A 17,339-nucleotide genomic window follows, 5' to 3' on the forward strand; every position below is an offset into this window, starting at 1 on the left:
GCTTTACTGATATTTTACCACAATTCTGTTTTCTGCTTTTATTTTCTTTTAATCATATCATAAATGTGATTTAGAAACACACTCTCACAGACCATTATAGTGCATTTCCATTGTGATTGTATGGCAGCTCTTATTTTGCCATGCAGCCCAGTCACACCAAAAAGATCTGTTGTTAGGCTTGTTTCCTTTATTTGTCTCAGTGTGGTATTTAATCTGTTTTTCATCTCAAGCTGTGAAGACAAGTCAGACAGAAGGTACACAGTCTCTTCACTCAAAATATACATCCAGTAATTCTTACTTTCCCCACTTAGAGACTCATTTATTCTATGCTGTAACATTTCCCATTGATTCTAGTGTGTTGTTTCATATTTTGCAGGGTCAAGCGCATATCAAAGATGTTCTATGAATTCATGCCTTCTTTTTTAAGGTCTTTGTTTGAAGAACAAACCAAATGGAGTGTTCACGTTTGTTTAAGAAGGAAAGAAGGGCTGGACTTAACTTTTTTGAAGGTGTTTCTCCTTTCATTCAATAGGTTTCTGAAGAAGTATACTGTAAAATCTAATTAGTTCCCAGAACTCAAAAAAACTAAGGAAACTCATTGCCTCAAAAAAATTGAGTAAAGCTTAGCTAAAAATGACTAAATTAGGACAACTTATTTATTTTGAGTACTCTGTACAAGCCCATTTGCTCCCAGAACTCAAAAAAATTGGATCAAGTTTACTTAAGATGACCAAGTTAGGGCAACTTATTAATTTCGAGTACACCGTACAACCTCATTAGTTCCTAGAACTCAAAAAAACTAAGGAAACTCGTTGCCTCAAAAAAGCAAAGTAAGTAAGTAAAGCTTACTTAAGATGACTGTTAGGACAACTTGTTCATTGCAAGTCTGCAGTATTAAGAATAACTTGATATTTCTGACTGTACAATACTAATTGTTTACCTACTGACAAACATTTCAAGTTCAACTAAATGAAAAAACAATTTGTGGTACCATGAATGAAAGAAATCTCCGTCCCGGGTTTCTCCGTGGATCGGGTTTCCTCCGAGGGGTGGGCACCTATAAGCAGAGTTTTGTCTTTACCCTATAAGATTCAAAATTATTCAAAGTAACACTCAGGTATGCCGTTCAGCAGGTTAGTTACAGCGCCGGGAGTAGCTTGGGAGAACAAGGAAACACAGAAACTGCTTCAGGTTGCTTTCCCAAAATCAACTCAAAGGTTTATTCATCATACAACAGTTTATATAGAGGAAAAAGGTTCGTGTGTCAGCAGATTCTCAGTTCAAACCGGTACAGACCAAATAAGGAAGCGTCTTCCTGCCCTCTGAGCAAAGAAGTATCCTTTGTGTAGTTTATCAGTTCAGCTACAATTTATGATTATCCCAGCAAAATACACTCCTAGACATAGAATACAGAGTTCTTTCATTAGTGAATTCTGAAACAAACCACCTGGCCTTTAACGAGCCTTTTTCTAAGAGATAAAGAAGGGAGGATGGGAGTAAGGAAGTGGTCTCGTCTCTGTGGTATTTTCGACCTTGGTACCATCCTGTGATTCTTACACATTAATTCTTGGGTCACAGAGAAAGAGAAAAACAACTAGTAAATGGGCCTTATTGAGTAACAGTTTTCCTGTATAATATCACTATAAAACAATATCCTGTAAATGCTACCATGGTATCAAAATATCACAACAATGAATATGATAAAAAATAATTAACAACACTTTTTGTAATGATGTTAAAATCAGCCCAACTTTTATTTTCAAATGCAAAAAAGTATAACAGCCAACATACTGGACACTGTTCTCTTGAACAACAAACAAACTCGCGAGTTGAGAGCGAAGAGAGGTGAAACCATCCCATTTGTGCCTTCATATTGTATGAAGTATGAAGGACTGAACTGTTGTGTTGTTCAATCATTTGTCAGACTGTGTTGTTCAGTTCAGTCATCTTACGATTTTAATATATTACCACTAAATTTATTAACTGATCATTGGTTGGTATAGCACCACTCTATTAAAAAGCTAATTCTCCAGGCTGCAGGACAACAGGTTAACTGGTGTCTGTCAGCAGTGGATGAACTCAGAATTTTGTAGCCAGTGTCAAGTTTTCCAGTTTTAACAGTAATGAGAGATGTGGGCATGTTTGTGAGTGTAAGCTGGTCTTCATTGTGTGTGTGTGTGTGTTAGTAGGCGGGTAATGCATTCTGTTTTATTTTCATCTTTTTTCACTTTTGTTGCGATGCTTAGGTACCTTTCTCAACCTCCGCTTCAAGTCAGTCGGCCTCAGGTTTTCGTTTTTCCTTAACCCGATTTTCATGCGTCCCCACACTAAAAACAGTTTCATTGATCCTCCATGTTCTCTTCTCCCTCCTTGTTATATTGTTCCTCCTTCCCACCACTGCTGTCTGTCTCTCCCACATCCTGCAGCAGTTCATAGTTGTGTGCATTATCAGCAGTCATGTGGGCAGTTTTTCTTCAACTTTGTCTTGTTTTTCTCAGTTCCTTCCATTGAAACTTTTACTCCATGTGTGGCAAATCTAAAATTCCAGCTCCATTCACACACAGTGATATTGCGGGTGAACCTTCCAATTCCCATCTTGTGATTGGGAGAGCATGTCACCATCCATGATGGTGTTTGTATATGCTGCTGGTCTCCCAACCCTTTATTGACTAAGTATCATACAGGCCGCCTGGACCTATTTGGTAATTTTGTCTGTAAAAGGGCCAGAAATTAAGTGAATGTTTTTGCCTGTTTTTTTCAGAATAACCTCAGCTTTCAATATCATTTTACATTATTGTATTGTTAATACAATGGAACAATAGTCTAAAGTAAAAAAAACAAACAAAAAATTGACTTGTAGTTAAGATTTATAGTTAAGTGGAAGCTGATATTCAACATGAACAAAATGTAACACAACATCAACTTGCTCTGGAACTGTATTTTGTCATTAGAGAGAGGTTAGTTGTCCTTGAAGCTTGTTTTTCAGGATAAGACGTACATGGAGGTGAAGCTGTGAAATATTCTGTCAGGGTAGGTGTGGAAAACAGCACGGCTCCTTTTGGAGAAGGCAGTGGATTTATTTACAGTGCGGTAAAGGTGCAACAGTTCAATATATATGTATATAAAGTGATGGGTGCCCAGGTGTGGTCTCCTCCTTCTCCTCTTAGCAGTGCTCGTGACCGTGAAGTGAAAACACACGTAGTGACTCCTTCCAAAACAGTAATCCCAAGTGGCTGTCCAGCTCCTGTGATCTCTCTCCGTTTCCCTGCTAGTGGCTAACACACGCAGAGTAATTAAACAATCCTCAGCTCAACGTAAACTGCCACAAAAAAACGTCTGCGCTGCTCTACCGTGCTTCACACAATGATCCAGTGCTGACTGAAGCTTGATCGCCCTGTTAAGAAGGCAGCGCTGGAGATTGCGGATAATTGGCTACAGCTGGCCGGCTCCGATCTGCAACAGGTGCGGCCAGCCTCAGTGTGGGAACACTCTCGGGAATGCTCGTCACCGCTCGGAGGTAAACAATCCCTTTACGAGAGAGAGAGTGGAAGAGAGGGGGAGGGAGCAACACGCACACAATAACACACGGGCAGGCAGCCTGGCGAGGGCTGTCGGACCATGACAGTACCCTCCCTTTAACGGGAGCCTCCCGGCGACCGACCAAACTTGTCTGGGTGCTGCCTGCGGAATTCACCATATTGTCATCAAGAATAGCGGATCGCGGCACCCAGCAACGCTCTTCCAGACCATACCCCTCCCAGTCCACCAAATATTGGAAGTCCCTACCGCGTCGCCTAGGGTCCATAATCAGTGTTATGGAATATGCAGGTGCGCCGTCAATAATCCGGGCAGGTGGTGGGGACCCAGCAGGTGGGCACAACGGGCTGGTCTGGACTGGTTTCACCTGAGAAACACGAAACACATTATGAATCCGCATATTGCGGGGCAGAGACAACTTCAACATCACTGGATTGAGGACCGAATGAACAGGGAAAGGCCCAATGAAGTGGGGGCCCAGCTTTTTGGACTCAGTCCGAAGGGGAATGTACCTGGTTGAGAGCCATACCTTCTGGCCAACCCGGTAAGCGGGCGCTGGGGTGCGGCGACGGTCTGCCAAGCTCTTGTTCCGTTCCGCCGTCCTAAGCAAGGCCGCCCTAGTTGCCTTCCAGGCGCGCCGACATCGACGAATATGATGTTGGACAGATGGTATGGCAAGCTCACCCTCCATGATGGACAGGAGCGGAGGTAGGTAACCTAGGGAGGCTTCAAAAGGTGACACACCCGTTGCAGTCGACGTACTGGCGTTGTGGGCATATTCAATCCAGGCCAACTGCTCGCTCCAAGTGGACTGGTTAGATGAGACGACACAGGCATGGCCTCCAGTTCTTGATTCGCCCTCTCTGCTTGGCCATTCGTCTGATGATGAAAGCCAGAAGACAAACTGACCCGGGCCCCCAGTACAGCACAAAACTCCTTCCATACCCAGGAAGTGAACTGGGGCCCTCGGTCCGACACAATGTCCTGGGGAATGCCATGTAAACGGAAAACATGCTGGGCGAGGAGTTTAGTAGTTTCCAAGGCAGATGGGAGTTTAGCCAGGGCCACAAAATGGGCTGCCTTGGAAAAGCAGTCAACAATGGTAAGTATAACAGTATTACCTGAAGATGGTGGAAACCCGGTGACAAAGTCCACCGGTAGAGACCATGGACGGCTGGCGACAGCAACTGGCCGTAACTGACCCGAGAGTGGAGAGCTATGAACTTTGTTCTGAGCGCAGATGGTACACGCAGTGACATACTCTTGGACGTCTTTCACCAGAGCAGGCCACCAGAACAAGCATCGTAAGAACTTGATGGTACGGTTCTTATCTGGGTGGCAGGAGAACTTAGCTGTGTGTACCCAATGAGTGACCTTGCCACGGACAGCTGTGGGAACATACTGTCGGCCCACTGGGCCCGAACTGGGACCAGGTTCCAGTTTCCTCCCTGATCAACTTCTCAATCTCCTACGTCACCGCACCCACCACACAGCTGGCCGGGATGATAGTCCTCACCTCCTCCTCCTCCCCCTCCCCAATGGGAGCAAACTGGCGCGAGAGGGCATCTGGCTTGGTGTTACGCGACCCTGGCCTGTAAGTGATGACAAGATCAAAACGAGTAAAAAACAAGGCCCACCTGGCTTGCTGGGCGTTGAGGCGTTTGGCTGTCTGCAGGTACGACAGATTCTTATTGTCCGTCCAGACCAGCACCGGATGCACACTCCCCTCCAGCCAGTGGCGCCATTCTTCCAAGGCCAACATGTAAAGGAATATGCAGGGAAACAAGCGGGACCCCCAATCTCCTGGCTAAAGTCTCATCCATAAAGCTTTGTTCCGCGCCTAAATCCACTAGTGCATTGCAGGAATGAGTTATGGACTGAAAGATAAGTTTGGCGGGGCAGCTGAGGTGGGGTAACACATCTCCCGTCGCACCCATCAGTAACCCCACCGCTACTGACGGGCCAAGTCATACAGTTTTATTAGTATTATTTATTCAGCCTGGCAGTTTCTTCTTTCTTTCCAGACATAGTAAACCTCTAAATATAAACGTGAACATTAACATGAACCCGAGAAAACCAAGACTTGAGAAAACATTGATTCCAGGAACATGATGCGAGGAAGACAGACGACCCGACAATGAATAAAGGGAGAAAGAGGACTTAAATATACAGAAGGGTAATGAGGGAAGTAGAAACACATGGGGAACACAGCTGACACAAATGAACATGATGCCGCTCAGGAAGCAAAACTAATCACACTGAACATTGAACACAAGACTGTCAAAATAAAACAGGAAACGTAGAGGGACGTAAGATGGGACACGCAAGCTTGACAGAAGGGTCGAGGGAAAGCAGATATGAGAGACAGAGAGAGGGAGCAAGGGAGAACGAGAGGGAGGAAGCACGAGAGAGAGAAAGAGGAGGAAGCATGAGAGAGAGATTTACAAAAAGACAATAAACTTAAAGCTGGTTCAAATGACACAGAACCATGGCACAGTAAACAAAAGTGTTTCTTCCCATGTTTAAAAATTAATTATTAGCTACATTTTTGTGACAGATATAGTAGATAAATCTTTAATATATTTTTTTTATATTTATTGAATGGTAAACTAAAAAGTACCTTGAAACAATTCTTTCAGCCATTATTGTTCATGTGTGAGTGTGTGGCCCCTAAAGTTAATGATAGCTGAGAGAGAATTACTGAAGTTTTGTTTCATGAAATGCACTCTGTTTTATGAAATGCACTCTCTTCATAAACAACTCAGCAGATCAAGTTGATGCCAAAGAGCTCAATTTTGGTTTCGTCTGACCACAGCACAGAATCATTTAGATATTCACTGGCAAACTTGAGATGGGCCTGTACATAGGGATGGGTATCGTTTAGGTTTTATCCGATACCGGTGCCAAACCGGTACTTTTGAAACGGTGCCGGTGCTTAAACGGTGCTCAAACCGGTGCTTAAAGAATGGAGAACACAAAATTGGTCCAAAAACCTCTCATGTTCAGCTGTTTTTTTGTAAAAGGAAAACAATGTTAGCCTTTTCTGCAGCTATGGGGCATATATGGTATCACTCTTGGCTGGAAGCAGTGCTTAAACAATGGAAAAAACACAAACTTTGTCCAAAAACCTCTCATGTTTAACTGTTTTCCACTTTTTCTTTGGTCATTTTAGCCTTTTTGGCCAGGGTGAAGGGAGTATCTGCCATCAAACAAGAAGACAGCCGCATGTAGCTACGACGGTGTTTGCTAGTTCACCTTACATGCATTAATGTAATAACGTGGTTAGCCTACTCAACGTGAATTACACACGAACAACATTAAGCTACTCACGCAGAGAATAACGGCGGCTGCTGCCATCATCATCCGTCATCATTTCTGCTACACTGGCAGGGCTAGGGGCCAGGACTCTATTCTTTGGGTTTTTGGGGGATGTTGCTCCGGGTCCGATAACTGGCAACCCACCCGCAGTAGATGTGCACGGTGTGAGGTATTGCAGCAAGCTATCAAATACGGCGCATTTCTCGGCTTTAAAAAAAAAAACGCTATGCGTCGCCAGGTGTTTCATCGGATTTGAGGTGTTACCTCCTTTGACAATATCACAGTATCAGCTTAAAGCACTTGTTGCTGCTGAGTTTGCATCTTTTGCTGTGAAGTACAGCCAGACTTTTGACTGCTTCGCCTTGGGCATTTTTAATCTGTAGCTCTGCTCTAAAAGAACGTACGTACCTGGACCCGCCTACTATCCTCGGAAACGTAAAATGATTGGCTAGAATCTAAAGTGTATCACAGCTCAGGAAAAAAAAAGCACCGAAATAAAGCACCGAAATAAAGCACTGAAATGTGCGCTGCTTTTCGGCCTGGTTACTACTGTTTATGTCAGAACCGGTGCCATCGTGGCACCGGATACCGGTACCCATCCCTACCTGTACATTTGTCTTCTTGAGCAGGGGACTTTATAGACAGTGTGTTACCAATTGTATTCCCTTATCGTAAGAGGACTGGTAGCTCCCCTTACGATAAGGGTTCAGATCGCGCGAACAGGTGTGAAATGTGTGTGTTTAGTTAGTTAGTTTGTTTGCTTGTTTTAATCAATTTTAAATCATGCTTTTTATTTGTTTTTGTTTCTAATGTCTCTGTAAAGCACTTTGAATCACCTTGTTGTTGAATTGTGCTATACAAATAAATTTGCCTTGCCTTGCCTTGTGGCTGTGGTCCCATCTGCCTTCAGGTCATTAACAGGTTCCTCCCATGTAGTTTTATTTTGATATACCGATGTCTTCATGACCAGTTACACCATATCACGAAAAATCTTGCATGGAGCTCTGTTGATGTTCATTTTACATTTCTTCTATTTCCAAATGATTCCGCCAACAGTTGTCACCTTTTCACCATGCTTATTACTGATGGTCTTATAACCCATTCTAGTCTTGTGCTGTCTCTTGTCTCCAATGTCCTTTGACATCTTTGACCTTTGATCTCCCCTTTGGTCTTATCCATGGTGATAGAAAACATGGAATGGAAAAATTATTCTATGGACAGGTGTCCTTTATGCACATAATCAGTTGAATTCAGGAGTATCTGAAATGTATTAATTGGCTATAATATGTGTGCCACATGGGCACACCGCCAATCTGTGGGAACCACAATTTTGGCTGTGTTGAAGTAGATCAAATATGTATCTTAATCTATCATTTTTTCTGTATCTTTGATCTCTCTCCATTAAAATAAAATTATCATAAAATTAGAGACTATTAATTTCTCTGTAATGAGCAAACTTACAAATGCAGTGGAAGATCAAATAATTACTTCCTGCACAGTAAACACACCCTGCAGACCATCCACTAAACTGGAGTAGAACCACCAGAAATCTAGTGCATGATAGACCCAGCAGGAAGGTCAAAATGAGCTGCCGAAATGGCAGTCATGTCCAAATGATAGAACCAAAAGAAAGTGTGTAGTGATGAACAATCAGGTGCAAGTAAAATATCAATCAGAGAATTCAGATCTGCTGCTGTAATCTAGTGAGATTCCAATTCCATTATTGATATAACTTACATATTCGATTCCTTATTGATTCCCTTATTGATTCTCAATGGCTCCACTTTGAGAGTCATCTCTAAACAGCATATCAAACATATTACATTCATGCAAAATAATTACATGCTTAGTGGTCAAATGTTTGTGCATGTTGGAGGTATTTCCCCTCTTTGTTATGATCAGTGGCATAACTCCAAAAAACTAAAGTAAAAAAGTTATTACACATATTACACAAAAAAATTCTTAAAATTAATGCAGTACATTACTTAATTACATCCAGGAGAAAGACAATTATTATACTACTCATTACGTTATTTGCATGTTACTGATTATCTGATACACACTGCCTCATAATTACCAATTAACAATATAAACCTACAGGCTACAGCCCTACACACCAACACAAATCCCTATCCTAGTGAGGACACAAGTGATCTTTCTCTTAGTATTTGGGTCTGAACACGAAGCTGAAAACACAAATCAAAGATGAAAACCAGCACAAAGAGACTTTAAAGTGATCACCAAAACGATTCTACTTTAGAAATATGAACAGGTAGAAACGGAGGCTGCAACCTGACTGTTCATCAGTTTGTTACCTGTTGAGCTGGAGCAGCGGGTGGCTTCACCACAAATGATGGCTTACTTTATTACAGTGCTGGACTACACACCACTATTTTCCTCCTCTGACACACAAACTGAAATCAGTTGATCATAGCGAGAGGGTAAGAACCAGTAAGTGAGATCGATAGGCAGGCAGACTAACGATTCCAAGGTATTGGACTACTGGGATTCTCATCCCTATTGAGGACATAGATCAACTGGTAAATCGAGAGCTTTGCTTTTACACTCAGCTCCCTTCACCAAAATGGGCTGGTGCAGGGTCCACATTACTCCAGCAACAACACCAATCTGTCTGCCTATCTCCCTCTCCCTTCACTCGTGAATGAGACCAAGAGATACTTAAATTCCTCCACTTGAGGCAGTAAATTCCTCCCACTTGGACGAAATGAGGAGGCTGAGGAGTGTGATCCCTCTATAGTTGGAGCACACCCTGCAGTCTCCACTCCAGTGTGCCAATCAATGAGGTATTGCCCCTGATCGCCAATCAACATTGCAGAGGCATGTGAACCTCATCCACCCCAGGGGCCCTGCCACCAAGGAATTGTTTCACTGCCTCACCCCCAGGTATAGACCCCAGTCCCCAGACTCTGCTTCCTCTATAGAACATGTGTCAGTGGGTGGGATTAAGGAGGTCCTCAAAGTATTTGTTCAGTTGAAGTCAGTAGCACTCCACTCACACTATACACAGTGCATGTAGAGCACCGCTTTCCCCTCCTGACTCACATGATGGTTTGCCAGAATCTCTTCGAGGCAGTCCTAAAGTCTTTTTCCACGGCCTCTCCGAACTCCTACCACACCTGAGTTTTTGCATTAGCCACTGCCCCAGCCGCATTCCCTTTGGCCTGTCATTACCTATCAGCTACCTCTGGAGTCCCGCAGGCTAATCAAGCCCAACAGGAGACCATCTTTAACCTAATGGTTCTAACTTAACCTTCACCTCTGGGATCTACCATCTAGTTCGGGGGTTACCACCACGACAGGCATCAACCATCTCTCTGCCCCAGTTCAGTGCAGCATGAAAACTGCAGCGGAAGTGCTGAACATGTTCCATTTGGACCTATAAGATGACAGAGTCCCCCTTTAAGCACCCCGAGAAGACTAGGTACTCTGAACTGATGTTTGGCACTCAGGCGCAGACAACAGTCAGGACCTGTTCTCTGACCCAAAGGCACAGGGGAAAACCCTCTCGTCCACCGAGGAAAACCCCAATGCACAGACAGCAATCTGAGGGGATACTAAAATACCCACTTCAACCTGCCGTCTGTCACTGAGGGCAGTCACCAGACTTAGACAGAGCCCAGCCCCTCTCCAGGAAACTAGTTCCAGAACCCAAGCCGCCCAACTGTATCTAGCTGGTACCTCTTGACCTCATGCACTACCTCAGGCTCCTTCCCCACCAGAGAGGTGACGTTCCATGTCCCAGTCACTAGTAGTGATGGGTCGTTCGCGAACGAAATGGCTCTTAGAGCCGACTCTTTGACGTGAACGACGCGAGCCGGCTCCTTATCGCGAGCCGTCACGTGTTTTGGTTTTTTTTTGGGGGTTTTTTCTCTCACTCTCTCTCTCTCTCGCACTTTTTTTCTGCTTCACTTCGCACCTGAGCCTCGTGCTTTACGCTGGGCAGAGGGGGGAGGGGCGGTAGTTACACTCAGTAGCACAGGAACAGAGCCAGAGGGAGAGAGAGAGAGCCAGGGACAACAGCGTCACATTAGAAAGGTATAGTAATCATCCACAACTATTTTCGGTTGCAGATGATAAAGGATTCAGAAAGTTTATTCATGCGGGTCCATATGACAGAGAATGTGCATCTTCTTTTTGTTTTCATATTATAATTTATATTTAATTGTGTTGTGGTTTGCAGTGTTTTGTGTTGTTTTCACTTTAAATTTGTAAAAGGAAACAGATGAAAATTTAAATAGTTAAAAGTTGAAATGTGAATAGTTGATTTTTGTATTATATGATTTATTTATTACATTTTATGTGGAGTGAAAAAATAAAAGTATATTTACAGTGGCCCCTACAGACAAAGCACATACAAACTTCAAATCACGTACGAACTCTGAAGCATGTACAAACTCCAAAACACGTAAAAACACGTACAAACTCCAAAACACGTAAAAACTCCAAAACACGTACAAAAGACAACAGAAGTGCTCCAGGATGCTGGGCGCAGTGTTGAGCCTTTGTTATCTTGTGGCTACACAAGCCAGCAAGTACCAACAACCAGATTTGGTGTGTGGTAGTAACAGGTAAATGAACTTTTTTTTTAAATTATTTGAATATATATGAGTGCCTGTGTATAAATACACAAAGAATACACACATGCTTTCAATTGTGTAATTTAAGTGATCTAGTAGCTCTGCTTTGGAAGTTCAGTTCATGCTAGAAATGTGTTTTGGAGTTTGTACGTGTTTTGTCTCTAGGGGCCACCGCATATATTTATATATAAACATATACAAATAAAACCACTTTTTTTACGTTAGTAATTCCTTTTGTGCATAATTTTACATTATTGTTAATAATAAATTAATTAAAGCAACAAAACAACCTAAAGAGCCGGTTCGGAGCCGAAAGAGCCGGCTCTTTTTAGTGAGTCGAACCGAAAGAGCCGGATCTCTAAAAAGAGCCGGAAATCCCATCACTAGTCACTAGTGTTGGTAGCCGGGGATTGGGCCACCAGGCTCTCCACCCCTGGCAGCCGCCCAGCACACACTGCACCCGTCCCCAACGGCGCCTCCTCCTCCCCAATTAATAGGAAAAGATTGAACCTATTTCTATGGGTCTGTGGTGTTTAAAAACTGCTGGATGAAGCTTGTTATTTTTTGTCACTGCATCGTTAAGTGAATTACAGCTTCTGATGGGACTTGACAGGTTGAGCTCCTGTGGTGGTTCAAAATTATATCTAATAAATATGTCTATATTCTTCCTACAGGGATCCTGCAGTTGGTGAAAAGATGCATCTCTGGACATAATGATGATATTGATTATAAATTCTGAGATTATAAAGTGACAATACTTTGTCACTAACTAACTATAAGATTGTGAAAGGATGCAGAAAACCTAAGAAGGGATAGGTTAAAATTTAGGGGGTAACAGGTAATTTCCACTAATTTTTGACAACCCAGGTGACCCAGATCCAGGTATATACAGCAGTCTAATATGACTTAATCCAGAACGAAGTGATACTATTTTTGTATATGTTTGGCTTCTGGATCAGTATAATAAGCATAATTTTGTCTAAAAATATCACTTAAAGAACTTGAAAAAAACAAAACAAAAGCACACTAATACAGCAGATCTGTATCAGGAGCAAAAGTTTTCAGCATCTTTAGAAAACTAATGTTGCCTGCAAAGAATTCAGCTAAATGTCTGTGTACATGTTTACACATCTTTGTGAGGACAGAAAATTGGCATGCTACTATACTTGTGGGGATTAACAGTCACCTATGGGTACAAAATGCCCGTCCCCGCAAATTTCAAGGCATTTTTGAGGCTAAAAATGTGGTTTTAGTGTCAGGGTTACAATTAGGTTATGGTGAGGTTTAGGATAAAGGCATTCATTTTTGATGACGGCTAGAGAAAGCATTAAATCAGTAAGATGTCCTCAGTAAGATATGAATACGAGGTTGTGTGTGTGTGTATGAGTGCTTGTATTGACAACTACTGCTGTGTAGCTGCCTAAGTAATCACAAGCTGTGAAAGTTTAAATGAATTTCTTGATGATGGTGTGACAAGTTGAGCATAATGCAGGTACATCTAGAAAAAAAATTTTCTCTTACAAAAAGACTATTTATTTTCTGTCTCAAGATGGAAAACGGCAAAATGAGAAGAAAGCTCTCAGAGTGTTGACAACACAGAGAGGATATTTTCACTGATTTATTTCCTTGTGATAAAAATGAGAGCAGCTGTGCTCTCTTAGTTCTTCTCCTGCTTGAGGAGTATGTAAATGACTATAAATTATTAAATCATGTTGAGGCTGCATCATGAGCACTTTTTAGGCCGGACTGTATGGCTGCTTATTGAGGGTGACTGCAGAGTGTTAGTGGCAGGAGCTGGAGGATGTAGGTGTAAATGCTGGTGTTTGCTGTTTTTGAACTAAGCTGCTGGAGATGGTATTTTAATCCTTCTCTCCTGTCATGCTTAACTGCCTTGTCTACTACAATGTATACATGTGTGTGTACTTGTTTAAACATCTTTGTGAGGACCCAAAATTGACATGCCTCTATACTACTCTAGGCTCAAAATATGGTTGTGGTTAGATTAGGGGTAAGGGTTAGGATGAGGCATTAATTTCTAATGGTTGGGATTAGGATAAGTGGCTAAGAAAAGCCTTATGTGAATTTGATGTCATCACTGAGATGTGAAAATGAGAGAGAGAGAGAGAGAGAGAGAGAGAGAGAGAGAGAGAGTGTACATGTGTGTATGTGTGCATGCTCATTATGTTGTGAATGCAACAGCTTAACTGGGACTAGCTGTGCCGACCAGATAACTCCACTCCTGATAAGACCAGCAGAACAGTGACAGAACCACCAAGAACCATACTCCCAACACTTTATAAAAAATTTTTCTCAACTGCTTTGCCAGTTCAAATGATTAATCCCCTATTTTCCATGCTTTTCAGATAAAGAAGTCTCCACAATAATGCCGTCTGCCAGGTCTCCAGTATTGCCATCAAGGAGCACAAAGCAAGGCAGCCCCAAAGAAAAAAACTCTAGTGCCGTGACTGGTGGTTTGCAACAATCAGTGCTGGCTCAAAAAGGACAACTGGTTTCCCAGAAAGGGGGCATCCTCCCTTCTGCTCTGCCACAGAACCTGCTCCCTCTTTTGGGCAGAGGACTTTCCATCAATCATACCCCGGAGCATCAAAGCAGAGGATTACCGAGGCGGGTAAAGTCCCCCGCATCAACTGCAGCATCAGGGCAAGGCAGCAGTCCAACTCAGCCAATTCCTACAGACGCACATTCTCGGATGCCTCACACAGAGAGGCACACCCCTGAGCAGGAGGCTGAGATCACCACTGTGAGCATGAGGCCAGACCTTGACGCAGAGATAGAATCAACTTCAGCAGGTATTTAAAAATAGTTACAACTTTGTTTAACTAAACGAAATATTTGTTAGGCTAGTTTTTTTTTTCAATAAAAAAAGACAGCGAGACACCAGATTTACTTTGCTGTAGTTATTCTTCCCGCTGTATCCTGGAAATTCCAAAAGCACCTCGAATGCATGAGCAAATCAGTTACAGGAAAGTACTTTTTGTCATGGTCCTGGGTCTGTAACCCAGTGTTTATTTGTACATTTTGATTCTGGTTTAAGTAATATTCTAAGATTTAGTGTTTATTAGACACAGCTTACGGCCATACCACCCTGAGCATGTCCGATCTCGTCTGATCTTGAAAGCTAAGCAAAATCGGGCATGGATAGTACTTGGATGGGAGATCGCCTGGGAATACCAGGTGCTGTAAGATTGGGGTGGCTGTGGCTCAGCTGGGAAAACAGGTCACAAAATAATTGGAAGGTTGGTTATTCAATCCCCTTCTGCTTCAGTCTGCATGCCAAGTACCCTTTGGACAAGATAATAACCCCATGTTGCGTGTGAATGTTAGAGAGAAAGAGCACAGAAATAAAGTGCTTGTGCAAATGGGTGAATTAGGCAAGTTGTCTAAAGCACTTAGAGTGCTCAGAGTAGAAAAGCACTATATAATTCACTATTTGTTCTGGTTCTTTTCGTTGTTTTCTGCTTTGTGTTATATAATTTCTTGTCTTTCAGTTCTGTTTCCATGCCTCCCTTACTTTACTTTACTTTACTTGATTTATATAGCACTCTTCACATGATAAAAACCACAAAGTGCTTCACAATAACATAAAACAGATAAACATAAAACAGTACAATCAAACATACAGCACAAATCTAATTAAAAGCTAGTCTAAATAAATGAGTCTTAAGATGATGTTTAAATGAATAAATAAAATCCAGGCAATGTAGAGATGGAGGGAGAGAATCCCACTACCTGTGGGCCACCTCTCTAAAAGATCTATCACCTCTGGTTTTAAAACGTGTTCGGGGAGCTACCAACAGCCTTTGATTAGACGATCTCAGGCTGCAAGAGGGAGTGTGACGTTCTAAGAGATCAGAAATATAGGCAGGAGCGTCATGATTCAAAGCTTTAAAAGTCAGTACTAAGATCCCCTCCCCTATGTTCCACGTTCCATGTTTTTCAGCCTTGTCTTCATATTTGTTTAACTCTTGTCTCCGTGTTCAGTGTTCCCTTTTTGTCTCCCCAGTCAGTTATGTTCCCATGTCTGCTTCTTCCCAGTCTCAGTATCAAGCCCATGTGTCTTAGTCTTGGTCTCCTTGGTTTTCGTACTTCCTGTTTAATTTTGACATTCTCTCATTCTGTGTTCAGTTTTGCTTCTCCTGTCTGATCTGTTTCTCCTGTGTTCCCAACTGTTGCCCATCCTCTTGTTATCCTGTGTGTGTATTTAAGTACTCAGTCTTTCACTGCTCGTTGTCATGTTGTTCCGATTTGATGAGTATTTCCTTGTGTGCCATGTTTCCCTAATTTCCCATAACTTCCTGGTTAATTCCTAGTTGTTTGTAACTTAGTTCCCAGTTCCCAGTTTCTAGATTCTGCATTCTTGTTTTTTTGCGTATTTTTGTTACAGCTAATAAAGCTGCCTACCTTAGTTTATCCGTTTCATGTCTGAGTCCTGCATTTGGGTCCTACCTCTGCCTGCAACACAGTGTACATGACAACTTTATCAAAGGCTTTAGTATGCTGCCATAATTAAGTCAAACAAATAGCAATCAAATGTTTTCATGTAAAATTTCTTTTTTTTTATGTTCCCCCAGGAAGTATCTTTTCGTGGTTCTCTACTTTGGACTAATCCAGCCTAGTATTAGCTCAAAAAGCAGCATACAGCAATGGTCAGAGGTTTATATCTACTAATCATATCATGAATGTCATGATAATTTGGGGCATTTAATAAGTTGTTTGAAAGATTCTTTCTCTATACCAGAATAATTGTTCAACATACACATTAAATTACTTAAAAAACAAGATTCCGCTACACAAGTTTGAATTTAGTTTTTATTTTCTCTAATCTACACAGGGTCAAAAGTTTATACATACAGGTTCAAATATATAAATACATTGACTTAAATCATTGAGTTGGGGTCTAAAATGTATTTCACCTTGACAAAGCCAGGACTATTACCCTTTTTGCCAAGGTCTGGAAGAAACTGGTTAGGATATTAAGGAACAACCCAGGAACCACCAAGGCTCAAGCCTGCCATGAACTGGAAATTGCTGGAATACCAATGTCAATGTAGAGAGTGAAATGAGTTTTAAATTGCCACACACTAAGAGTGTGATGACCAGGAATGAAGCTCCTGCTTCAAAATCAATAACTTCAAGCTCACCTGATCCAGCACTAACTATATGCTTTAGCAAGAAGGAAAGTTTTAAGCCTAAACTTTAAAGTAGAGACAGTATCTGTCTGGCGAATCCAAATTAGAAGCTGGTTATACAGAAGAGGGGCTTGAAGCTGAAGGCTCTGTCTCCCATTCTACTTTTAAATACTCTAGGAACAACACGCTTTAGTCTGTCAGCAGCTACTGTTCATCTCCACTCTGCAAAAAATTTCTACCTCACATATTGTTGGTTTAACCAGTTTCATTTCTTTTAATTATAGCTGCCATATCAAAATTTTAAATAAAGAACTTGTATTTTAATACCTCAAGAATGTTTTGCTAAAACTACCTTTTCATAACCATTCATATTTTTCATGCGATGAAATATAACAACTTCTGAATTGGGCCTGTCATCAGATCAGAATTAATTCACCTGTGAAATTTAAAAAATGAGTTTGTGAAAAAAATCACCATTTGTATTCCAATCAGCTTCCGTACCCTGCTAACAAGTAGCAGGGTACTGATAAACTCAACTGAGATTTCTGCGCATATGCGCTTGTTTCTAAAGTGAATGTACAAAGATTATTATAAGCTTTTATTTTGATGTTAATTCAGCTTCATACAATTTATATTGTTGGTATTTTAATAACTGTCGATGTTTTTCTGTAAATATTATTCTGCAAAATAACAAAATTGTAGTTAATCAGTTAATTAGTCACATTATGCCTTTTAA

General features: G+C 41.7%; 1 protein-coding gene and 1 pseudogene across 3 annotated transcripts in view; both read left to right on the forward strand.

Annotated features, from left to right (window-relative positions):
• Positions 1-17,339, forward strand: part of sez6l (seizure related 6 homolog (mouse)-like) — a 112,877-nt gene that overhangs the window by 34,195 nt on the left and 61,343 nt on the right. For all 3 annotated transcript variants that reach the window (XM_085280635.1, XM_085280636.1, XM_085280637.1), the window contains exon 2: positions 13,817-14,263. In XM_085280635.1, coding sequence (XP_085136761.1) covers positions 13,817-14,263 — 447 coding nt within the window. The remainder of the gene's footprint in view (positions 1-13,816; positions 14,264-17,339) is intronic.
• Positions 14,542-14,660, forward strand: LOC146571442 (5S ribosomal RNA; annotated as a pseudogene).

Source organism: Mchenga conophoros, linkage group LG7, assembly GCF_057382185.1.
Source record: "Mchenga conophoros isolate Kocher_MC1m ecotype Shallow Benthic linkage group LG7, M_conophoros_male_GT1.1, whole genome shotgun sequence".
NCBI lineage: Eukaryota > Metazoa > Chordata > Actinopteri > Cichliformes > Cichlidae > Mchenga > Mchenga conophoros.